Raw genomic sequence first — 26,811 nt, forward strand, 5'->3', positions numbered from 1 at the left:
GTGAGTGCAATGTAAATAATTATGACTATCTCTGAAGATCTGTGCCCAGATGTTGGCTTAGTGTCTGGAGGCTGTACGGGGCTGGATAGAGAGAAACAAGATGTGACTCAACCCTAGCAAGACAGAGTGGTTGTGGGTCCTTGGCCCCCTGGGATCAGGAGAGCTGACTCCTTTGACTACAGATGGGGTAACACTCCCCCAGATAGATCTGGTGTGCAATTTGGGGGGTCCTTCTGGACTCCCAACTGCTGCTGGAAGAGCAGGTGGCAGCCGTGGCTGGGGGGAGGTGGCCTTTGCGCCCATTCCTGGACTGGGAGTCCTTGCTCACAGTCACTCATGCCTTAGTCACCTCCTGTTGCCTTAGTCACCTCCCATTTGGGTTACTGCAATGCACTCTACATGGGGCTGCCCTTGAAGACCATCCGGAAGCTGCAACTGGTTCAGAATGCAGTGGCACATGCAGTTTTGGGTGCCCTGTGGTTTACGTGAGTAACACCACTGCTGCATGAACCGCACTGGCTCCTGGTTGCTTTCCAGGTGCAAGTCAAGGTGCTGTTATCACACTTAAGGCCCTATGTGGCACAGGGCCAGGTGATCTGTGGGACCACCTCTCTTAGCAGGTATCTGTCCATCCTACTAGGTTAGATAGGGCAGGCACATTCCAGGTTTTCTTAAATGTTGCCCCTGATGGGACTTTGGAGACGCACCTTCTCAGTGGCTGCCCCAGACCTTTGGACTAGCCCCCCACTTGAAATCCAAGGCACCCCTACTCTGCTAACATGGCCCACCAGAGCCAGAAGTGGCAGGGGCTTGATTCCTCACCCAGGGCACAGTCCTGAGCTAGCCAGGCTTAGATGACTGTCAATTTAGGGAGACAAACATTATACACAACAGTCTATGAAACCTTGCAGGGTGAAGACAGCACATAAGAAACAAGGGAAGGGAAGGAAAGAGGAAATCCAAGTTCAGCACCGTTCTTGGTTAAATTTTAAATTAAATGGAGGTTAATATGAAATAAAGAAATTGCACACCGTTTTCTAGTTAATGAAAGCAAAATGCTCAGTTCACACTGAAAGCTGGGTTATAATATCCCTTTCATCTTAGGTTTGTCCATTGAATTTAAGGAAAATGATCATTGATTGCAGCAAGAAGGAAAATCAATTTACAGTTTATTGGAATAATAAGCAAATCAGGGAAGTTCCAGAAAAATTGTGAAAACATTCTGTAAAACGAACCTTACGTTGCACAATGAATGTCTCTTTAGTATCCAGGAGGGGTTCTGTGTGATTGTCCTTTGGTGTTACTGCTAAAAGTCACTGAAAGCTACTACTTTGGATTTTCTTCGACTGCTGATGACCTCCTAGGTTAAGACTCAGACCAAATTTTTAGTCCCAAACTTTACTAATTTCTTTGCTCCTTATTTGGCTTTCTTGCATCTGGAATTGTGTATCAGTAACCATGGCATCCATTTTCCCATTCTGAATGCTTTTTTTCTTGTTGGACTGCCTATGTTGATGTTAACTTTTTAACTGAAACCTCAGAAATCCTCTAGGAGTAAAAAATTGAAATAAAATAATTTTAAATATATAGCAATATACCGATAAGCAAGAGATAAACACTGTCAATGCTTTTGTGCAGACATGTGTTCTGGAGAGAGAGCAATCACTGACACGTAGCAAAGCTAATCCTAACCTTCAGAGTTACTGAAGCTAGATCAAATCATGCTTGTGTCTCCATATTCTGCTAAAAGAACATTTGTTCATTGGGATTCTACATTTATTTATTTATTTTTTATCCCACCTTTATTATTTTTATAAATAACTCAAGGCGGAGAACATACCTAATATTCCTTCCTCCTCCGAGCTATGTGAGAAAAGCCGTAATACCAGAATAGTTACACAACAATAGGTATATTACAACAGCCATGCAAATTATTCTTACCATTACAGTATTTGTATCTTTGATGGTCTCGATTGTTTAAGAGGAACTAGAGATTTTTTCCCCTTCTTCAGACTTGAAAGGAGCACAGTTCTTCTCACAGAGAAGAAAATATCTGTAGTTTCTGTCCATGTTTCCATTAACATGGTCCTGTGCTAACATTTAATTTTGTACCTCTGAATGTTTCAGGTGAACAGAAGAAAGGAAAGCCAAGGATGGATTCTTTAAAACAGAGTTTAGCTTGAACTGTGGCTCCTCTTACAGACTTTCACTTGGAGAGTATCAAATTCCAGCTGTTCCAAATTCTATTCCCAGTGTAAGGCTACTTACCCACTCAGAATAAACCAAAAATATATAAAGAAATAAATGAATAAATGAATAAATAAATACAGCATAAAGGAAAAATTCTTCTCTACAATTCCAGTGGAGGCTCCATTCTTGTGGTTCGTGTCTATACATTCTCCATTCAGCCTGTAATGAGAGATAATCTGATTTTAACTTCTTCATGAAGAATAAGCCCCCAGTAATGTCTCTATTGAGGCTGTGCAGAGAGCCACCGGATCAGCTTCAAGGGCAGACCCAGACCTCCAGAAAGAGTCTAAGCGACCCAAGATCATTCTAGGCATTGTCTGATCCCGCTTATTAGCCTACTTAGAACACTGGACCTCCATTCTCCAATACTGACAATCTCTATTGGCTGACAAGTGACCTCATCTTTGCAGCTTCCAGTCAGGGGAGGGCGTTCTAGGAGCAACCCCTGCCCCCACTCAACATGCTATTCTTCTGCAATATTAAGTCTGCTCCCCAGGCATCTCCAAAGGACCTGCACCATGTTTGGCCTCCAACTGAGAATGTCATGATCTGTTGAAGAAAGATGTCCAAATATGGAGATGCAATTTCAATAGATATAACTCAATAATTAAAATTCTCATTAAGCTTATTAAAATGAACATTACATCAAGATTAATGAACATCTTAGGAGGGATTCCATTGTTAAGTCTCATTATATACAGTATTTTACACAGATATGTTGATGAGAAAATGTTTATGACAGGCTAAAGTCCCTTGAATATCCTTGGCCAAATTGAAGTTAACTTACAATGATGATTTTAACCTACCAGATTTTCAACTGTATTACTGGGCTTTTATTACATCTATATTCTTTTAGAACAAAATCTTTATGAAAAGTCCCTTCTTGGGCCTATTTAGATATTTTCCGTGGTTGTTTTAAACATTTTGAGAGACTGAGTTTTGAGTATGACTTAACTGCAATGTCTACACCTGGCAATATATACAGGACACCTGTATTAACCAAAATGTATGGCCTGGATGCTTTAGCAGCCCCTGAGGTACCAGTATTCTTAGCTGCTGTAAGAGGTGCAGTGCATGAACAGACATCAGCAATTCCATTTTAGAACTAACGAACAAGTGACATGGAAGTCAGTATTAGTTCTACATTTAAACTGTTCTATGTTTAAACTGTGGAATGAAGAATTCAAATATCCAATTTTGGAGAATCAATGGGTCCAGGTGTGAAATATACTTATGACTTAAAAGTAAAATGAATTCATCATAAAATATTATCTTGTTTTTATTTGGATGCCTCAAAAGAGTTTTAAAAGGATGGAAAATAGATTTCTCATACTGGCAATGTAAGAAATTTGAAGGTGCTTTAACTCATATGATTTGGTCTTGCTCTATTATAGCCTTGTTTTATCTTCAAATCATTTATTATGTTAATATACTTTGGGGAAGAAATATTGGAGTCATTTGTTGAGATGAGTGGCCACACAAATCGAATAAATAAATAAAATTATAACTAAGGATCTCAATGTGATATTGAATTATATTCCAAAAATATGGAATTTGTCATCTCGTATAGAGCTTTGGCTCTATCGAGGCTGGGGTACACCACAGAAGATAATTTTGCATGATTGAAAGGAAGGTTACTCTCCTGATTTTAAGAAATGGATCTCGGATATGAGTTTATTATCTATTTTTGAAAAGCCTCTGTTTTAAAAATGAGAAGATGACAGAATATATGGTCTACAGTTAATGGTAAGCTTAAATATGAAATAAATTTATACACCTATTTATAATTACAGGGATCTTTTTTCTGTTAATCAGTTACTTCTTGTCACATTTAGTTTATTTTAATCACTATAATATATTTAGAGTTTTTTCACTGAATAATCACTACTTACCTTTCTTTTGACAGTGATACAAACTTTTAAAATTTTACAATTTTAATCAGCCAGGAAAAATTAAAAAGTAAATCTGCCTTTCTTGCTTAGCTCCCAAAGAGAGGGGACGAGTACATACAAATGAAGCTCACAGAAACACACGCACACACAAAAGATCTGATGACTAACCAGAGCTTCTCTAGTCTACAGACTGGATGTTTTAACTCCTCACACAGAAGCTCCTTCGCTTTGTCAAATAATTGATCGGGAGACAACACTAACTCTCTCAGTTTCTGGTTTTTCCTGAGAACTTCAGCAAGGTGCCCGCAGAAGGATTCTGGCAGGAACCCCCCAGAAAACCTGCAAAAAATAATCAGATATGTCACAAGAATATTTGTTTAAACTGTCATGAAATATATTCTTCAAAAAAAGTAGGATGAATAATATTTGATTAGATTAAAACTACTTCTCCATGGATGAATTTCCAGAATGTAAACAGTCAAGAGTGAGCTATACCAATCAAACCAAAAAGAAAACTCCAATCACTTACCGGATTTTTTCTAGTCTACACTTTGGATGCTTTAGCCCCTCACAGAACATTTCCAAGGCTCTGTCATCTCGGTCAAATTGAATCAGATCTAATTCTCTCAGTCTTGAGTTTTCCCTGAGAACCTCAGCAAAATGCTTATAGCCAGATACTGTCATGGATTTACAACAAAGTCTGCAAGAGAATATTGCAGATAATTATGTTTTATAATTATTATATTATATATTATAATTATAATAATAATATCAAGGTGGCCTTGAGACTCTCTCGTGCCACCCCCCTCCGCAGGGAGGCAGGACCCGTTTGATTGGTCCGCCCCCGGTGACTGATGGACCCGGCTGGGTTTCAGAGGGAGCTGGGGGTTATACCCAAGGAACTGCTGCACGGTCCAGCGGAGGCCCCGGCTGCTGCCTGGAATAGGGAGGCGGCCAGAGCCTTGGACAGGATCGCTCCTGTGCGGCCTCTCTTGCCCACCCAAACCCGGCACTCCCCGTGGTTTACGGAGGAGCCGAGGGTTTTGAAGAGAGTTAAGAGACGCCAAGAGCGCCGCTGGAGGAAGACAAAAGCCGAACCCGACTGAACACAAGCTAGAGCCGCGATTAAGGCCTACCTTGTGGCGATAAGAGCGGCAAAGCGCCAGTACTTCTCTGCTTTTATTGAATCCACAGAATGCCGCCCGGCGGCCTTGTTTAAAATTACCCAATCCCTTTTAGGGAAAGGGGAGTCAGACTTCCATCTACAGGGCCGTGCGGAGGAATTTTTGGGGCACCTGCAGGATAAAATCGCTTGGATCTGGACCGAGTTGGACTCCAAGCGTGAGACAGAGTCAGAGGAGATACCCAGGGAACATACTTACCAGGTTATCTGGGACCATTTTATCCTGTTGAGCCCGAGGAAGTGGGCAGGATCCTTCAGACTATACATGCTACCACGTGCCAATTAGACCCATGCCCCTCCTGGCTGGTGAAAGCAGCGCGGGAGGTGACATGTGGCTGGGTCCAGGCGATGGTAAACACATCCTTGAGAGAGGGGGTGTTCCCAGCAGCCTTTAAGGAAGCACTGGTGCGCCCCCTCCTCAAGAAACCATCGCTGGACCCTCCTATACTGGACAATTTTCGCCCAGTCTCCCACCTCCCCGTTTTGGGGAAGGTGGCTGAGAAAGTGGTGGCTTTGCAGTTCCAGAGGACTCTGGATGAAACAGATTATCTAGACCCCTTTCAGTCAGGTTTCAGGCCCGGTTATGGGACGGAAGCGGCATTGGTCGCACTTATGGATGACCTCTGGCGGGAGCGGGATGGGGGCAATGCATCCATCCTGGCTCTTCTTGACCTCTCAGCAGCTTTCGATACCATCAACCATGGTATCCTTCTGGACCGACTTAGGGAGTTGGGGGTGGGCGGCGTGGTTCTGCGCTGGTTCACCTCCTTCCTCCAGGGTCGGTCCCAGTCAGTGTTGATAGGGAGCCAGAGATCTGGCCCGCGACCCTCCTTTGTGGGGTGCCGCAGGGTTCGGTACTCTCTCCGCTTCTTTTTAACATCTACATGAAACCACTGGGCGAGATCATCCGTCACTATGGGGTGAGGTATCATCAATATGCAGATGATACCCAATTATACATCTCCATCCCGGGTGCAGTAAGTGATGCTGTGGCCACCCTTTCTGAGTGCCTGGGGGCTGTGGGGGCCTGGATGGGGGACAACAGGTTGCGGCTCAACCAGGGGAAGACGGAGTGGCTGTGGATTGATGGCTCCTTGATTTCTGGGAAATTGTCATCTTTAGTTCTGGATGGGGTTGCAATGCCCCAGACAGACCCAGTGCGTAACTCGGGGGTCCTCCTGGACTCACGGCTCCTGCTCGAACAGCAGGTGGCAGCCGTGGCTAGGAGGGCCTTTGTGCAACTTTGTGTTGTGCGCCAGTTACACCCCTTTCTGGAGCAAGAGGCCCTTCCAATGGTCACTCATGCCCTGGTTATTTCCCATATAGACTACTGCAATGCGCTCTACATGGGGCTACCCTTGAAGAGTATCTGGAAGCTACAGCTGGTGCAAAATGCAGCTGTGCGGGCGATCTTGGGTTTCCCAAGATCAGCACACGTCACTCCTTTGCTCCGCGAGCTGCATTGGTTGCCAGCATGTTTCTGGGTCCAGTTCAAGGTGTTGGTTATCACCTTTAAAGCCCTACATGGCACGGGTCCAGGTTACCAAAGGGACCGTCTCCTCCCCATCACATCAGCCCGTCCCACCCGGTCGTGCAGAGAGGGCATGCTACGGACCCCGTCCGCAAAAGAATTCCACCTGGCGGGGTCCAGGAGGCGGGCCTTCTCTGCAATAGCACCTGCCCTTTGAAATATCCTTCCCCCGGAAGTGAGATTGACTCCCTCCCTCCTGGACTTTAGGAAACAGCTAAAGACCTGGTTCTGTAATTATGCCTGGGGCGGGAGGGAGAGTAGCCATTCTTGGGGATGGTTAGCTCCTTAGAAGGAACCAGCTCTGCCTGCAAATCATAAAGAGCTTTCAGCCATCGAGGTTTTTATTATATTTATTGTATTATGTATTATAGTGTTTTATAGTTTTATAGTTTTATTTATGTTTTATTGTAAACCGCCCAGAGTCCCTTTTGGGAGATGGGCAGGGATAAATTTGATTAATAAAATAAATAAATAAATAAATAAATGTTCAGCTGAATTACATTTATACTTTTGAAAACAAGCCAGAACTACAGTCTGGACAAAAGCGGAGTCAGCATGATTATCTGATGAAACTAAAACTGCTTCTCCTTGATAGAAATCCAGAATATAAACCTACAAAAGAGAAAATTATATAAATCAAACTGAAAAGGAAATGCTGATAACTTACCGTAGTTTGAGTTTCTCTAGTTTACACTCCGGATGTTTTAGCCCCTCACAGAGCATTTCAAATGCCTCCACATCTCTCGCAAAGTGAGTCAAATCTACCTCTGTGAGTCTCTGGCTTCCTCTGAGAACTTTGCCAAGATGCCTGTAGCTGGATTCTGTCAAGAACCCCATAGAAAGCCTGCAGGGAATAAGCAACAGAGTTACCAGTACATTTCTGAAACGGATGCTAAACTATCGTATTGAAGGAAACAGAATGAACGTGATGGTTTGATGAAACTAAAATTGCTTCTCTCTGAAGAAATATCCAGTCATTAAAGTCAGTAATTCACTGAACGGAAACACCGAAGACTTACTCCAGTTTCTCTACTTTACAGCTGGGATGTTTCAGCCCCTCACACAGCAGTTCCATGGCGTCTTCCCGGATCTCACAAGGGGACAGAGCTAATTCTCTCAGTGTCTGCCTTTCCCTGAGAACTTCAGCTAGATGCTCGGAGGAGGATTTCCCCAGGATCCCTAGAGAAAGCCTGCAGGGAATAGACGAGAGAATTACAGCGATAACATTGAAAACAGGCACAGACGGCAGTGCTCAAGAACCAAACCGTACAACCATCAACGTGGAACTGACCTCAGGAGTCACCTAGTCCAAGCCCACACTCGGGGCAAAAAAATACTACAGTACAGTAATGCATTTTAGATGTTAGTCCAGCCAATTCCCTCCCTAGACAATAATCCTTTAATATTTGAAAACTACTGCCATATCTCTACAGACGCCCCAAAATACACAAGCCTGGCATACCCTTTTGGCCAATTCGATCATTACCAGGGACTCCCACATATAACATAGCTAAAGAGCATACACCGAAACTTGGGCATCTCACAGAGGAGAGTGAATATTCTATCAATTCCCCACTACGGTGCCTCCAGAAAATCAAAGACCTAAAAATAGCAGAAGATGAAATTATGGTGTCATTCGATGCTACAGCTCTCTTCACATCCGTAGACCCAGCACTGGCGAAAGGATCCATGGCTGCAGCTCTGCACAGCACACCTGACCTAGGCAAATACACCAAAATAGAAACACCCAGGATAATGGACCTCATCAACCTTGCCTTACGACCTACTCTCAGTTTGATGGAGAAATATAGCAAGGAATCAAAGGAACACCCGTCGGTTCACCGATTTCAGGACTCAAAGCAGAGATTGTAACGCAGCATCTAAAAGGGATAGCACTCCCACGGATACAACCCAAAGTATGGATCTGGTACGTAGATGACAAGTTTGTCATAATAAAAAAGGAACAACTGGAGAAAACACATGAAACCATCAACAACATCTTCAACGGAATAAAATTCACAAGGGAAGAAGAAAACAACAACAACGCACTACCCTTCTTGGACATCCTCATCACTAGAGGAAATGACGGCATTCTAGAAACACAAGTCTACCGGAAAGCTACCCACACTGACCAAGTGCTCTATTACCAAAGCAACAACGCAACCTCCCACAAGAGAAGCTGTGTAAGAACATTATTCAGACAAGCACTAACGCACTGCAGCAACCCAGAACACCAGAAAAAAAGGAAGCAGATCGTCTATACAGCATCTTCCAGGAAAATGGGTACCCCCTCAACTTTATCAAAACATGTCTGACCACTCAACACACTACAACTCAACCAACAGAAGCTATGAAAAGGATAACACTGCCATACATCAGAAACATCTCAAAACTACCAACAGACTGTTACAACCACATGGCATCACCAGAGCACATCACCCAACTGAAACTCTTCAAAACATCTTAAGTAACCCAAAAGACCAAGTAGCCCAAGAAGAAAAAACAGGAGTTATCTACAACATACAGAGCAAGGACTGTAGCAGCCCCTATGTAGGACAGACAGGCAGAAGACTAGCAGAGTGCATCCATGAACACCAACTAGCAGTCAGAAGACATGATGAAAACTTAATCTCACAACATATGGACAGACTTAACCATACTTTCAACTGGGAAACTGTGAGCCAAATCCCAAAATGCTAGAGAATTTCTGGAAGCCTGGCCCTCAGATAAAGCAGCCATTAACAGACACACAGAGGTAAACAACACTTACGTACCATTCAGAAGAGACAATACAGAAGCCGAAAGACCAGAACACCTCCTCGCCAGCAATCAACACCCAGATGTGCAAAGATTAACACTAGGATTAACACCGGAGGAACATTCAAACAGCACTTTATACCTTAATCAAGGAACCATTAACTCGGTCAATCAACCAAGCAGCAGGCAACAGCCCAATCGAGGAACCCCCAAAGAGAGGACAACACCTCCACCAACACAAGATGGACAAACCAGGGCATATAAACAGAGAGCAAGGCCCACTCCCTTTTCGCACTGAAGATGTTGCCTAGTCTGGCAATGAAACGTCTGCAAGAAAACAACAAGGCTCAGAGAACACCACGGACTCCAAAGTTCAACCCTGAGCTACAAATATTCGCTTCGATTGGTACTATCATATCTCCCCTGAATCTCTTCTTCTGAAGGCTAAACATACCCAGATCCTTTAATCATACTTCACAAGAGTTAAGTTTTCAGTCCCCTCACCATCTTGGTAACATTTCTTTAAATTCACTCCAGCGTCTCAAGGTCATATTTAAACTCTGGTGTCCAGAACAGGAAACAACATTCCACAAGTGGAGTCTAACCAGAGTAGAGTAACACATTGACTTCCTATTATCTGGACTTTATGCTCCCCAAAATAGCATTTGCTTTTTGAGCAGCTACATCACACTGTTGGCTCATCTTCAGCTCTGATCTGCAAGAACACTCAGATCTTTTTTCCCTGATCATACTGGCAAGCCCTGTCTCTCCATCCTATGCTTGGGCGTTATACTTTTTCTCCCAGATGCAGGACTTTACATTTTTTCATATTAAATTTCATTCTCTTTTTCTCCCCAGGCAACTGTTCAAGCCCATCTAGATCTTTTTTCAATTTTTTTCTTCTGCAGGGTTAGCCAGTCCTTCTAACTTCGTTGTGACCTTGGCAAATCCGATAATCATCCCCTGAACTTTTTCATCCAGCTCCTTAATAAAAATGTCAAAACAGCAGAGGGCCCAGGATAGTCTTCTGGCACACCATTCAATACTACTTTCCCATGTGATGGAGAGCCATTTACGAGTCTTCTTTGGGTCTAGTCAGTCACCCAATTAGGAATCCACCTAACAGTTGTATCATCTAGCCCATATTTTACTATTTTATTAACGAGTCTGTTCTAAGGTCAAAGTACACTAAGTTCGTGGGATTCCCCTGACCTCTTCTGCCAGTAACCCTGTCGAAAAGGATTAAATTAGCCTAGCGTCACTGATTGGTGGCAAACCCCTGCTGGCCCTTGATAACTGCTGCATTCCTATTTAACAGCTGGCAATCGTGCAGTTTGATAATCTGCTTCAGGATCTTTCCCAGGATAGAGGTCAAGCTCAGGGGTCAGAAATTTCTTGGATCCCTGTTTATCCTTTTTTGAAGACAGGAACATTTGCTCTCATCCAGTCTTCCTATCACCTTCACTCCTTCGACCAATTCTTCCTTGCAGGTGAGAGTTAGCTGCAGCACAGCAGATGCCATTGTTCTTCTGCCTTCTGGCAAGTAAACAGTCAGCAAACAAGGACAGGGATTTGTTGGACCTCTGACTCGAAGCAGAGTTAGATTTCTAGCAGATGTCATAGTAGCTGAAATCTCTCTCTGTCACTGACTTGTACCACTTTGGAAGTTGGGCTCTTCTGCCTGTGCAGGCAGTCTGTGGAAAACTCCTGCAATGATAGCCCTTTGATTTCTCTCTCTCTTCATTCTTACCTGAAAATCTCAACAGATTTCCTTGCTCTGATTTGTGATGCTGTCCGTAGGGATGTGCTTTCTTGACAGACAGTGCAATGTCCCCACTCTTTCTGTTGTGTCTACTCTGAAAAAGTTGCAGACTTCCCAGACTGTGTCCCAGTCATGGGTATCTGCCCACCTAGTTTTCAGATAATGCTGAGGACATCACACTCATCCTCCTATGTTAGGATTTCAAGTTCTCCTTGTTCATTTTCCCAACTCGGTGCACCGGTGTAGAAGCATCTGCGATGGCGAGTAGTAACCCTTATTGGCTGCTCTGTGGCAATTTCCTCCTGATCTCTACATTCCCTGTTCACCTTCATGTTTCTCTTTTTATTTCTTGCATTGTTGGCCCCAGCTTTTGGCAGCACGTTTGGCTCAGGGCTTTTGTCCCTCGTCCCATTTCGCTCTAGTGGAACTTCCTGGTGAGACTGGCAAGATGCCTACCAATCCTGCTCTTTCCAGTCTTCACGAGATATAGCCCTTCCCTTGCCAGAAGTCCTTCGCGTACGTAGAGAGCCCGTGGTCAAGGAACCCAAGCCCTTCTCAGGAGCACTAGCTACATAGCCACGTGTCCACTTCCAGGATCTCCTTCTCTCTTTTTACTCTCAGTCCCTGAGCTGATTTATGGAAACGCTACTTGTGCTCCCTGTCCTTTCACCTTCCTGCCCAGTGAATGTGATTATTTCTTTAGTTCAAGTGGCCTCTCTTTGGAGAAATTTTGCAAAGTTAAACAATCACGAGGGTGTTATGCAAATCTCTCTGAAAAGGAAATATTGGTGATCTACCTCAGATTCTGTAATTTACATTCTGGATGTTTTAGCCCTTCACACAGCAGTTGAAATGCCTTGTCACCAATGTCATTGGGCAACAGAGTTAACTCCGTCAGCGTCTGGCTTTTCTTGAGAGCTTCAGCAAGATGCTTGGAACAGGAGGGAGTTATGACTGAACAACACCACCTACAGGGAATAGTCAGAGGAGTTGCAATTACATGTTTGGGAAACACCACGCACATCAGCCTTGAAAGAACTAGAGTGAATGTGATTTTTAAACTAAAACTGCCTCTCCCTGGGTACACTTTCAGAACTTTCAAAGTCAAGAGAGAGATCTACAGGTCCAATGGAAAACACGGACGACCTACCGTAGTTGCTCTAGTTTACAGCCCGGATGCTCGAGCCCCTCACACAGCAGCTTCACTGCCTTCTCAGCTATGTCACAGGGGGAGAGATCCAACAGTCTCAGGGACGGGCTTTCCCTGACGGCTTCGGCAAGAAGCCTGCAGAAAGGTTCTGGGAAGGACCCTCTGAAAAGGCTGCAGGCAACAGAAAGACGAGTCACAATTACATGTTTGAAATCATCCATGAAGGATCATCTCGAAAGAACTGGAGTGACTAGGATTATCGGAAATGATTATCCCTGCCTCTTCGTGGATAAACTTCAAGCAGATAAAGAGTCAAGGCAAAGCTATACCAGTCAAAACAGAAACAAATCACTGGGGACGTACCACAGCTGCTCTAGCTTGCAGTCCGGATGTTTTAGCCCCTCACAAAGAAATTCCATTCCTTTATGGCTGATGCCATCGGGCAGATGTAACTCTCTCACTTTCCACGTTCCTCGGAGAAATTCAGCAAGATGCCTGCAGCACAATTCCGTCAAGAAGCTGCGACGAATCCTGCAAAGAGCAATGGGTTAGGGGCTTGAAAGACATGGAACGAACGAAGGCTCATCCGCATGAGGACTTGACACCAGAGGGTGCATAATACTGCTCTGTTGCTTTGCCTCTGGCACAACGTTGTAGTTCATTCTCTCCCTGTTTCCTTCCAGGCTATCGTTGTTGATTTTGGCTTCCTTTTTTTTAATTTGCTCTAATCTGCTACTGTAATCTGCCCTCCATGCAAGATAAACAGAAAATGCATGACATTTAATTCAGAAGTAAATGTGATGATGATATAAGCGGCTATAACACTTGAAGCTGCAGCAAACTAACTTATTTTTCTGAGAACTTAGCAACATGTCTACCCCAAGAGTTTGTCAGGAAGCAGTGAGAAAATCTGCAAGGGATAGTAATACTTAAGTTTTGGGTATATTGTCAATATCCACAGTTCTAAGTCTTAAAAGCGTGCAGAAAGTGAGACTGTTTAATTAAACTGCCTCACTGGTTAAATTTGAAAACTTAGTCAGGAAATGTTTGCAGATATCAAAAGGAAGAGAAAGCAGACCTGATTTGACCTTACTTTCTATTTTACACTCTGGAGACTCCAGATGCAATTTCAGGATTTCGCCATCTGTGTAACGGTAAAACAGATGGAACTCTTTGACTCCAACCTTCTGAGAACTTCAGCAAGGGGCTGGAGCCAGGGGAAGAGTTGCATTCAGCCAACCTGCAGGCAACGGTACGTGACTGCCCTTGCTAGAGTGGTGGGTGATCGCTCGCCAGGTACAATTAATCTGAACATTACCCCCACATACACACCAAATCTAACCATCTAAGAGGGATTGCTTTATATTGGATGCTACTGATAGCAGCTCCTGACCAGCATGGAAATTCTCCAGGATAGTCTCCATCCTCAAATCTTGTAATTTATTGAAAGACTGAACTGAACAAAGCCCCACAAAATCAGTGCATGCATCTGACATTTAAATGCAACCATCTAGTTGTTTATTTTTTGTTGGTTTTGCTTGTTCTTGTTAGAGCGTAAAACTTTGGATGTTATCTTGTGTGCTTCATTTTTGACCATTTAGTTCTGATGATTGTGCCGTGGGGGTTTTATTCCCAGTGACTGCTGAAACCCGCCAAGAGATGACTGACTGCAGTGGACTAAAATAGTATCAGTCGTGCGCTACAGTGGGGAATGCGTCTTTGTTTTTTCAGGGAGATGCTGCTAGAATACAGTAAGTGGCTGCATCTTGGCATTAAATGCACCCTAAGCAATCATCACTAGTGCTTCTGAGGAACTCTCTTCCTAATACGTAAAGCCACACAATATTTTTAAAGAGTGGGCACTTTCAGGGATGGGCAATATAAAATTGATCAGCAGAAAGCAGCAGGATCGAAATGTTGCTGCTCCATACCACTGGTGTGGGGTCAGCTTAACACATGACACCTTGTGCTTTGGGGAAATAAAAGTAACTTGTCCCTCCCTTGGTCTGTCAGTCCCCCCACTTCAGTCACATAACAGGCACTTGAAGGATAAATGTACATCTGCATTCCAATCTCTTGCAGAAGGACAAATTCCCGTTTGGAATTGGTATAAAACCTGGGTCCTTTGCTTTATTCGGGTATCTATTCGGTATCCGCAGCATTTCAGGAGATCAGTGTAAATGACTGGGGCAAAACTAAACTTCAGCCAGGCTGCAAGGAAGTATGGAGGCTTCTCTAGTTGCCTCTCGCTCTAGGCTCCTCTTCTGAAAGATGTCATTGTAAATGTGATTTTTTTTTTGCATCACTGCTTTGGGAACTGCTCTATGAATAGCAGGCTGTAAATTGTATACCCAGAAGGTACCTCGTAAATGTAGCTTCTGCACATTATAAACTAGCATTGACTGATTATGTGCCATCAAGTCATGGTTGACTCTTTGCGACCACATGGATCGATCTTCTCCATGACGAATTGTCCCTAACCTGGTCTTTCGGGTCTTCCGATGGCACACCCATCGCTGCTGGAACTGCGTCTGCCCACCCAGTTATGGGTTGTCCTCTTCTCCTCTTTCCTCCCAATTGTCCCAGCATCAAAGTCTTGGCATAATATGTCCAAAATAGGATAATTTGACCCTGGTCACCTGTGAGAACCCTGAGTTTAGTTTTTCATTGAGCCCAGCTGCAGTTTTAACTCTTGATTTATATCCATTTATTATCCAGGATATTATATGTAACTAGGGAATACCCTTTAAGGGATCTTGGATGTGGACTTCGATTATGCAGTCGTGGCTACCGTCTTGACTTTTTTACCCCCAGATCCTACAGAAGCTCCTGGACATAAATCTAAACAAAGACTCAACTTGCAGATTTTTTTTCCTAAAAATATATAGGGGCCTACATAGAACCTGGAGGCCTTCTTCCTCAAAATGAGGTGATGCTTTGCAGTGTATTCAATTTAATTTCTTTAAAACTTGGGCTTCTTCAGAAAGACTGTTTAAGGTATACCTGATGGGCATCAAAGAAAGAGTTTCCAAGAATATTTTGCCCACTGCATTGCACTGGTGACCCCTTTGCAAACGATATGCATATTAATTTGTAGGCTTGTGTAAAGCTAAGGGATCCTCAGCTCCAATCACATGTTTGCCAAAGCCCCCTTTTTTGCAGCTCCCAAAACAAAGCAATGTCAGCTTCTACGTGACGGCAGAGGAATCTGCGCCCGGCATTGAAAGGCTTGTTTCACTGGGTTTTGATATGTGGAAGACCTTGACCCAGAAGCAAAATGTTTCTGTTGTAGGCACCAAGGGAAGAGGGCCTTGCTGGTCCACCTGAGGATGCTGCTCTGCTCCAGCTCTGCAAACAAGTCCCACCTTGCACTAGCTATTAGCTAGCAAGTGAAAACCTTGAATGCACTTTTAACATTGTTTGTTTGATGCTAGTTCTGAATTCCACAAACCCTTTCCATCTCTTGGTAGCAGCAGCTCCAATTTGTTACATAGTATTTCATTTCTCAAAATTATTTGTGAAGCTGCTTTGTGGTATTTCTGTACTTTGTCTTTTATAAAGAATAAATCTCTGAAGAATCATTTCTTTAATTAAGTGTTCAAGTTCTTTACTTAAATTTTCATAACAACATATAGGTAGTCCTTGTTTAGCAAACTACAATTGGGACCGGCAACTTGGTCATTAAACGAAGCAGCCGCTAAGTGAAATTGTGACTGTCCTTAGGATCTTATTTCAGCTTTCCTTTGCTTTACAGACCTGTGTAGGTCATGGATGCAAGGACTGGTTACAAAGTTACTTTTTCATCACCATTGTAACTGAACAGTTGCTAAACAAGGCAGTCACTAAATGAGGACTTCCTGTATGTTGCTTTGAAAGAAGTGAATATAGATCCATTATTATTCTTTCTTAAGCAGCACCCATGCTTAAATCCAACCCCAAGAAGCTTTCAGTCTCAATTTCAAGGAAAAAGAGCCCGTTTGGTCTGGTGGTTAAGGCACCAGGCGAGAGACCAGGAGACTTAGAGTTCTAGTCCCGCCTTGGGCATGAAAGCCTGCTGGGTCTTTGGGCCAGCCCCTCTCTCTCAGCCCCACCCACCTCACAGGGTGGTGGCTGTGGGGAAAAGAGGAGGAGAAAAGGATATTACCACCTTGAGTTATTTATAAAAATAATAAAGGCGGGATAAAAAAAAATCTAAATAAAAAAAAATAAAAATCTGCTGGAGACTTTATCTTGTAGTTTTAATACAAATAATGGACTGAGATGGAGGCAGGGAAGGACAGGGGAAAATACACAGTGATTAGGGACCAGGGAGAAAATGTGTCGGAGCTACAATGGTCATTATCCCAACAGAAATACGTGAGCTGCTGTAGTAAGAACATTTATGGCAAAACACAAGTCGTTTCTTACCTCAGGGTCCTTACGTTCGTCCGAAATTCCAGTTTTATAAAGAAGCGCTCCATATATTTTCCCATCAAACTCTCTTCACTAAAGGGGAAGAAAAACGATTTCTCTCTCAGACTTTGACTTCTGTGTTTCTAGTTCCTCTACTTTTAGAATAAACCAGCACAGAGGACGATACGCTTGTCTAAAGCACGTCATTCATGTTGCAGTTTGGGAAATGGGTAACAGAAAATTAAATTTAGGAACGAAGGCTCAGGCTCAGGCACAGGCACTGCAGACAGACAGACAAAGCATAAACCAAATATTTAAGGAGTGCTTAAGTGCCACATCTGATGAGTGTGAACCAATTTTATACACAAGCAGAAACACACATACTCATATTTTCAGAGGTTAAGTTACACCTTGCTATTGCTGCTTTTAAAAGCATTTAAACACTTAGAAAATAATGATTTCACACATATCAACACATACAATTACAGGTACGAAGAAGAAAACGAAAGCTGTTTCATTTTTACTACAGAAAAAAAAATATATTGTACCCCAAGTATATAAGTTTCCAAAATCTTGTGGGTTTTTTTTTTTCTTCTCAATTTAACCTTGCTTTTCAGAATTAAGGCTGGATTTCCGCTGACTAAAGCCTGGAGGCCCTCCTGCATTACATTACTGTAATGCAGCTGTTTCTCTCCCATGCATAAATCTGCCAGAAATGAAACCAACCTAAGAAGTCCCTTTCTGAATTTCAACCTGTTCCTCCACCGGGGCCACTGCGATGGCTTGATGTTCTCTCTGGACCTTCTTTAGGGGATTCTCCTGCTCCTTTGCCCCTCCTCCTGGACCATTAAAAAGAAAGAAAACTGTTCTCCTTTTCTTGGTCTAGAAAGGGAATGTGGCAAAGTTCTTAGCAATTTCACCTGGTTCAAAAAACAAAACCAAAGACAGCTCCATCAATGAGCTTGGGAAAAAAGACCTGCAAAAACGCCACACGGGAGCAGAACGCAGGGGCTGGTGGCCGTGGGAGAAGAGGCATTCCCACCACAGGCCGCAACAGCCAGTGGAGGGGGTGGATCTGCTTACGAGGAGCTGAAGCACAACCCACCAAGTGGACAACCCAGCTGGAGCTGCAGGAAGATGGAGAACACTCCTTTAGTCCCAGGGCGGAAACGCAGGCAGGGGTTTCATTGGCTGCTGGCTGGGGAAGGGTTGAAGACAACTTGATGCATTCTTGCCCTCCCAAAATGTGGGGGGTTCATGCTCACGCTGGAAGTCTGGATCGACTCCTGAAGAAGAAAAGTCTCGTTCCTCAGGGAACGGAAGTCCTGCTGGAAATCATTTGCCAGGCAGAAACTGCTGGAGGGGGGGGGGGATATCTTAGCTATATTATGCAAAACACTTTTACCCCCAAGTCTAAGCCACTCGATTACTAGCTTGATTTTTCGTCCCCAATACTGCTGAAAATTCGCAGGATCAGAAACTATCCTTAAACGTAAACAAAGGAACAGCAAAATTACCCTGGCCTATTAATCCCTCCAGGCAGTTTTTCCTTAGTAACTGAGACGGGTCCCCTGATGTCAGGATGTGCCTCCTGAAAGGCGTTGATGCTCGGAGTCCGGGCTGGGTCCCATCAGCCCTTGCCACCGTGTTCCTTTGCTGGGACGAGGCCTCGGGGGTGGCTGGATAATCAGAAGATAATCACAAGGAGCCCGGCTCCTTGTGCTACGAGGGGACTGACTAGCGCCGCCTCTCAAAGGACTGGTGCTCATTTCCAGCTCAGAAAAATGTACACGATTGTACGAGATTTACAACGGAGCTGAGGCCTAGAGGAACAGCCCAAGCTCTCTGATGTACGTTGTGAGTTAAACTCCTTTGATCTGACCCACTGCAGGAATTTGGAGAGCAAATCAGAGAGTGCTGGTGACAGAATCATTATAGGCAGAGTGTAAAGGCATTTCATGAGTGAACGAAACAGGCATTTTAGACTTCCAAACCTACTTACTGATTTAAAAGGTTTTCTGTGGGAAATAATTCTCTCTTTATCTCATCCTCAAATGAATCAGAAGGTCCTGCAATGCAGAGCGTCTCCAAATTACGGCAATGTTGTATACAATAGGTCAGGATCATCAATTCCATGGCTGATTTACAATCATAATTGAGACTAGTTGCATATTCCAAAGCATCTTTTACAAAACAGTCATCTTGTGCCTCATATAAGTAACCTAAAGTTTTGTCCTGTAAAATACGATTTCCCCATTGTTTAATGGTATTTTTCACCCAACCTAATAAAAATTCTTTAACCTTAGGTGAAACTTTCCATCCAAACTCTCTTTTTAAATCTTTCACTCTTTCCTCTTCATTTAAAAACCCAAAGAGGAAACGAACTGTAACTGCTAAATCACGTCTAGAAGACAGAGAGCTTTTTAACAGCATTCCCAACTGTTCATTCAGATTTTCAGAATGCTGCTCCTCCCCCTCTTCCAAAATATAAAACAAAGCAGCAAAAAACTCTTGGAAGCTTAAGTGAATGAAGTTGTATGTATGAATACGATTAATGTCTCTCTTGAAAATGTTCTCATTCAGAAAGAGGGGGAGGGAGTCTTCCTGATCTAAATTGTGCTTCTTCAGTTCTTCTCTGGTAAATAATATTTGCTGATTCCAGATTCCTTCTGCTGCCAAAGAACACAAACCTTTCAAGTTTCTTTGGATATCCTCGTTGGATTCTTTATGGTGAAATTTTAACAAGCTGGAGAGATACAGCAGATAGACTGCCGTGAGGGTGTATGGGGTCTGCTGAAGGTCCTCATCTCTCTCCATCTCTTGTTTCATCACCGTGCAGATGATCCAGCACACAAGGGGAATCACACACATGGTGAAAAGAGTGTCATTTTGTTTAACCAATCGGAAAGCTTGAGCTGCATGGTCTTTATTTTCAAAAAAATTGTGGAAATATTCCTCCCTCTCCTTGATAGAAAATCCCAGGATCTCAACATAATGTGGATGCTCCAAACATCGATGGAGATTCTCCAAAGCGGTTGGTCTTGTCGTGATTATGAGATAGGATTCAGGAAGTACCTTTTTTTGAAATAAACTGTTCAGAAGGATGCTCACTGACGTTTTCTTCCAGGGATCAGTACAAAGGCAGCCTCCAGACCGATCAAAGAAAAATCTTAATTCATCAAACCCATCAATTATGAACAGAAGCTTCTCTGGATTCCTCAGAATTTCTTCAATGGTGTTTTTACCTGCATGAGTGCGGGGCCATTGTTTTAAGAGTATATCCACAATGCTACTCTCCTCTCTGTCTGTATGGAGGTTCATCTCTCTACAATGAATATAGAAAACGTAATTAAACATGTCCTGATAAAGCCGTTCAGAGGCCCAATCAAACATGATTTTTCTCGCTGTCATGGTTTTTCCGATTCCTGCAGCTCCTTGCAACACAACGACTTGTGGGATTAGTCCATATTCATCAGGTTTAAATAGGGTTTCAACGGTAATAGAAGAACTAGCTTTCATATTCATGAGTTCAGCATGTTTTTTTCCAGAAGCTATAATTTCATGTTCTCTCTCTCTTTTAGGCAGGTATTTATCTATGATTAGCTTTGAGTATCTCTGGTTCAGATACACATTGTCTCCAAAACAAGAATTAGGGTCTTCCATTTTTGAAAATTTCCTTTTCATATGGCTTCTGTAACCTAAAGGAAGAATTACCACATTAGAAGTTAATTAAAAACAAGGCCTGCACAAGCCGCTCAACAAGGCATTTTCTCATCGGCCTGTAGATCTGCTCCTCAAAACCACAAAATAATAGTAATTGTTTGAAATCTGGGCAGGGTTACTTTGAGATGTCCTCGACCCTTTTGATGGGACCACCGGTAAAGCAAGGGATTCTTTGTCAAATGATTTAGCCATGCCTATCAGAACTACCTTCCAAATAATATCTTCTGATCTCTTTTCACTTTACTTCAGCCTTATGTATACTTGGAAATAAATCCCAGTTTAATCAGAGTTACTTCTAGATCAGTTAGAATACCACTACAGTTTTTAAAAAATTATTTAAGAGCCATCTTTGCTTTTTTTGGTTTTGTCTTGTGTTCTCGTTTTAAATGTTTTTTAACATTTGTAAACCGCCCAGAGTCACTGGGAGTCAGGTGGCATATACTGTACATTCAAATTATTATTATTATTATTATAATAATAATAATAATATAAATTCAGTTACTCAGTGGGGGGCGTTAATCTTCCAAATGAAATGTGGAGCTGTAATCCAGCATTTAACCCATACAGATCTAGAGCTGAAATAACTCATCCACAGTGGCCATTCTATTGATGGATAGAAGATTACAAAACCCTTTGAAAAACTTCCCTTTATTAGCATCCTTTTTTTCTTTTTTCATCTACTACTGCAAACTCCATCCTGGATTTTTCAACATTAGGGCCCCTTGGGTAGCCATATCTACAGTACAACAAATTCCCTCATAATCTTGGTGGGGAGGGGAAGAATCAACTCTGAAAATACAGTAAGCGATCATTTGAACGGTTCCTCCCTTACCTGATATATATGGCACTTGATAAAGAACAACATCTGCAAATGAAAATGGACAGAATTAGTAAAACATAAATAAATAAAAGAGGAAGCGCATGAATAGTTAAGAAAATTATTTGTACATCAAGAACAAAAACACATTCTGATTGTTCATCGGTACACTGCAGATATCTCTTAATTGGCAGAATCTGAGCAACATTCTGAGCAAGACTCCAGCTTGGATGGAACAGCAAGAACACGCTTAAGTAAAACTACACCTTGGTTGGATTTGTGGCAAAATGCAACAAGAGTGACCAGTACCACACTTACCATTAGCAAGAAACACTCTGTGTGGCATAGGTACAACTAAGGACAATAACCTAGTTTATCCTTTCCCTATTTCACTAAAAAGACTGATCTGAAAGTCTTGACTGATTAAAGCCATGATGGGCAGAGGAAGTCACTATTGGCCTATCTGGTGAGGACCACAGCATATGGAAAATAAGAGGACTGAATGTCAATAAATACGAATTAATGAACTAAATGGAAGGGAAAAACAATATGTTGTGTGCCTGTAAAGCTAAGATAAAGGGGAAGGATGTAATAAGTCTGAATGAAGCAATTCTCATCTAGTGGACTGAAATTCATGAATATATGTAGGAAAGTGAAGACTTACATTTAATGATTCATGAAAAGCCTAAAAAATACATCAGCAATTAGTATCTGTTATGCTGTTGTAGGTATGTCTGAAAGTAGGAATCCATAGATCGGTGAGAGTTGAACTTTACATTCGAGTGAATATTGATAATGGAAAAACCAAAAATACATTTGGGGGGAAACTGTGCAACTTTCCGAATGAATGTGATCTGGGGGAGAATCCTATTGGGCTCGATGACATGAATGAATGGGCGAGAACAGGACGCGAGAGAAAAGATTATTGGACATTCAGAGAATCAAGAGCAAATGAGAATGGTGACCATTTGTTAAGTATCTGGTTAGAAACGCTCAGTTTGTTTTGAAGACAGGGTTTAAGCATAAGTCTGTTCATATGTACAAATGAGCTAAAATGAACTAACCAATTTGCCTTCGCTAACTCTTGAGTGGCCAGGATCTGCAGCAACTTAAATTTCCAGACCACCTTCTTCTTAAGCCTTTCTACATAGAGTGCATCTGCAATACGTGGGTAACTCAGGCATGCACCATTATTGCCAGCCATCCAGATAGGGTGGCAACTACTCTACCAGCTTTAGCTAGTCAGAAACTCATGGCCCACATCAACCCTGAGCTTCCCCAGTTAGCTCCACACCCAGATGGACCCCAAATAAGCACCTATATTATAGAGAAGTGCATTTAAGGCAAATGATAAGCTGACATCTGGAGAACTTTGTTCCCCTCCTCCTATCTCTGATTTGTCTGAAGGATGTCTGCCTAACTCCCAGGCTTGCCACATGGGAGAGAAAGCCTGTCTCAGGGACACTTGCAAAAACCCCCCAAAGACACCCTGTCTGGATGTTTGCTAGCCTCAAGGCTGGCCGTTTTTGTCTGGCTCCACACGGAACGACACACACTGTTCTCTTCCATACCAGCAGCAATGATATGAACTTTAACATATCCTACAACTAGGGAGTACGGCCACTGTAGGAAAAAAACATAAATTTAGACCTATGGACCAACTTGTTTTGCCTGAATGTGACTTAACATTTTACTTTCAGTGACAGAAAAATACCAAGCTCACTGAGAGGAGATGCTTTCCTCATCTTGGATTTCAGATCCAATATTTGGCATCTCAGGTTCTAAAAGAACGTCCCAGGGAGCCACTGCCAATCCTAGTGAACAATGAGGTAGATGAATCAGGTTTGGGAGGAGACAGCTTCCAAAACTACAGTGGGTATTTACTTGCAGATGATCTTGTGAGGAGAGTTTTTCTGTAGTAGTTTGCTCTCCTTACCTTTTGTTGTAGCTTCTTTGAGATTTGCAGCAACATCTCTTACATTACTCCTCTGAAGGATGTCAATGCATACTTTCAGAGCAGCATCTTCTCCATAACTCTGAATCATAAGATCGACAACTTTTCGTTTGTCTGCTTTCTCCAACCGACCTTTAGGAACTGTTGGTTTTCCATCATAGTCAGTGTCTTCTAGTATCCACTTAAATTCTTTAAATTGATCCTCCAGGAGCTGCTCCAAAGCTTTGTAAATGTTTACCTTTACATAGCTGCTCATGCTGATTACTATGGATTAGATCTGATCTAAAATCAAAAGTGCAGAATTAAATGAGTTCTGTTCATGGAAAATACCAGGCTGAAGAAAACATTATCTTCAATATTCTTACTAAACTGGATAGTGCAGCCACAAAGATCACATGCTACCTAGAGCATAAAAATTTATTTATTGTCTATGCAAGTATTTGTATGTTACCTACTTCACAGATTCCAGGCAGCTTACAGTAATAACGTCTAAAACAGACATAACAGTCACGCTGAACTGGATGAGCAAGCTCTTCCAAAGTGAGGGGGTTGCAGCCAGTTCCCCCTACCCTATCAGATGGTGGGGACCAGAGCTCTCCTCCTGGCTTGTGTATAATGGGAGGGGAGAGTCCACCTGGAATCCCAAAAGTAATGAGGACGCAAGCCAGAAATGGCTTCACTGGTGATAGTAACTATCTCTTTGAGTTGAGCTCAGAAGCCTAATGGCAGCCCATGTAGCTCCTTAAATACAAGGGTCATTTGACTACATCAGCTTCCAGCCGTCAGCTGCATTCTGCACCAGCTGTACCTTCCAAGTTGTCTTCAAGGGAGGCTCATATAAAGTGAATTTCGATATTAACCAGAAGATATCAAAGGGACAGGTCCCTTTCATCAGCCCCTACTGGCTCAGGAAGGATCACATCTGGGGAACCAGCTGAAGGTCATAGCCTCCAGTGGCTGCTCTAGCATAAGCCATAAGTCCAGGTAGACCCAGACTGCCCATCTGCTCTGTTGGGGGAAGGGGCATCCTATCCAGGGGGAAAGACAGAACTTCCTTGGTACCTGAGGACTTCTGCACAAGTTATTACTCTGCTTGCTTGGCCCAGAGTGGATCTGGGTCTCACCAGCATATTGAGAATACTTTACCCCAAACTGGCAGACAATCTCTTCCAGCTGCTTTATGTAGATATTAAAGGGAACAAGTCTGAGGAATGAGCCTTGGGGCTCCACCCACTGAAAGTGCCAAGGGCTCAACTTCCCCCAGTAACACCAGTCGGAACCCTCTACCCGGGAAGGTCCAGAACTGCCTTCCATAAGGGCCCCTTATTCCGAATCCTCACAAGTAGAGAAAAAGGGCATCACGATCAGTGGTCTTGCCGTGACAAAGTAGAGGGCCCCCCTCCTAGGTTGTCAACAAGAGTGACCAATGCCCTTTCCACCTCGTGCCCAGGGTATAATTTCTTTAAAAGGAATAAGACCAATAGCAAGGGAGGAGAGGTTTTGCTGAACATGAAAAAATAGTGACACCTCCTCAGAAATTGAAGGGAAGGAATTTGGCAGAACTGTAGAGGCCAGCTGGCTTAAAATAGAGGAAGCAATAAAAATAATATTGTAGTTGCTGTCTAATAATACCCATTCAATCGATGAGAAGATGTAAATGATGTTTCCTAGAAACCAACTGCAGAAATTCCAAAAAGCCAGGGACTAGTAATTAGATACTATTAGTACTGGGAGCCAGGCTCTACTAAGATATTCTTCATAGAAAATGAAGGCTGGGGAATATTATATGTTATTCATATGCAACATATACCATATGCATTTATTTATTTATTTACTTCCAAATCTGTTTTATTTAGACAGTATTTCTATAAATACCTGTACAAATAAATTCTTACCCCGTAGATTCTAAGTGGTTTACAATCATAAAATAGAAATCTATCCAAGCCATCCGGACGTCGGGCAACCTATTCCAAGGCGGGCGGGTTCCAGCCAAGAAGCTGACCCTCCAGATCCGTTCCCACCCGCCCCCTCCCACCGCCCCGGAAGTGGGAACCTCCAGCGGGAAATTATGTGGCTGAAAACGCTCTCCTAAAATATTTGTAAAACATCCTCTCCTTCACAAAAATAGCTATCATTCAAGTCGCCGACACAAAAGCCTGTCAGCCCAAATTAAAATCTTTAGTAAACTTACTATTTTATGGTGGAAAAAGAGGCTGGCGGCTACATCAGAGGCTGCCTCTAGAAACAGAGTGAACTTAGTTCTTTGCTGCCGGGCTGAAAACTCAGTTTCATTTTCAAGGGAACTTCTGTCATGCCACCGCACCCCCCCTCCCCGCCCTTCCTGCTTGAGTTGAGTGCGAGCGTACTCCCTCCCCGGTTCCTTCAGGGTGAAACGAACAGGTGACTAGCCCAGGAACTGCATCTTTCAGGGCATTTTCAGTCAAGCAATCGTATAAAAGAATCGGGCTCCGCAAAGGAGGCTTGCTTCTTTGAAGTTTCAGATTGAGCTCCTTTCGAAGTTCCTTCACAAATCTCCCCCTCCCCTTGCGTGCGCGCGAACACAAACACTCAGCTTTTACAACCATACACTAACGCACACGCTACTTCACCTCCCTTCTCCGGAGTCGTCGCCGGCACGTGCAGAACCCCTCTTCTGGCGCTTCTACTTCGTGCGTGCACAGGAAGCTCTTCGTCCGCGTGCGAGGCACGGAAGACTTGCAGACCTCGAGGAGGCCGCTAGATGAGGCGAACCTCTTCCCTGAGCTGAATCCAAGCGACTTACTCCCCTCCTTTATCTTAAGAAGATAGCGGCTGTTTTTGCTAGACCAGACTTCTCGTAGGGCATTTTTAGCTCTGTGATGCCATTGCTATCAATCTTGGCATCTGCTGTTTGCTCTAGGTTGTTAATTGTATGTTGGCTTGATAACTTGGTGATAGAATAAGCTTTAGGGGAAATTTTGCTTCCTTATTGCAGTCTGTTAGATATTCAGTGCATTCCTCTCAGCAAGAGTTTGTCTGTCTGCAGCTGCAGGCTTCCATTTTCTACTCGGGTTCTGTTTTAGTACCCGGAAAGGAGCTGATAACAATTCCCAGTATGGAAGTAGGAGTTCCATTCAGAACGACAGGCAGGCTAAGAGTGCATTTCATCCTCTTTGTAGGGAAAGACAAAAAGAAAGCCTAAAGCTCCAATTTTACATGCAGTGATTGATGAATAGGGCAAATTGATATCGACTGAATTAGTGCTGAGAATAAGACTAGAATTAGACTGCACTGTAATTCCTCACATGAGTAGATGTATGTGTGCATGATCCATCAAATGATATGGCTCTCTGAGTAGATGTACTGTGTGTGTGCATGATCCATAAAAAAACATCCTATTAAGTTACACCATTTTTTAAAA

General features: G+C 43.0%; 1 protein-coding gene across 2 annotated transcripts; it reads right to left on the reverse strand.

The window, feature by feature from the left end:
• Positions 1–1,152: 1,152 nt before the first annotated feature.
• On the reverse strand, positions 1,153–23,689 carry LOC134487427 (NACHT, LRR and PYD domains-containing protein 12-like). Of its 2 annotated transcripts, XM_063289221.1 has the most exons (12): positions 23,394–23,689; positions 21,473–21,505; positions 18,920–20,615; positions 16,933–17,010; positions 12,889–13,056; positions 12,526–12,696; positions 12,173–12,343; positions 7,876–8,046; positions 7,524–7,700; positions 4,672–4,842; positions 4,311–4,481; positions 1,153–2,409 (listed from the first exon to the last, which is right to left on the reverse strand). In XM_063289221.1, exons 1-12 carry the CDS (start codon positions 23,665–23,667, stop codon positions 2,265–2,267), a joined length of 3,426 nt encoding a protein of 1,141 aa, XP_063145291.1. In that variant the 5' UTR covers positions 23,668–23,689; the 3' UTR covers positions 1,153–2,264. The 2 variants fall into 2 exon arrangements, with proteins under 2 accessions (XP_063145291.1, XP_063145292.1); XM_063289222.1 differs by lacking the exon at positions 12,889–13,056.
• Positions 23,690–26,811: the final 3,122 nt, after the last annotated feature.

The sequence above is a fragment of the Candoia aspera genome, chromosome 1 (genome assembly GCF_035149785.1).
Source record: "Candoia aspera isolate rCanAsp1 chromosome 1, rCanAsp1.hap2, whole genome shotgun sequence".
NCBI lineage: Eukaryota > Metazoa > Chordata > Lepidosauria > Squamata > Boidae > Candoia > Candoia aspera.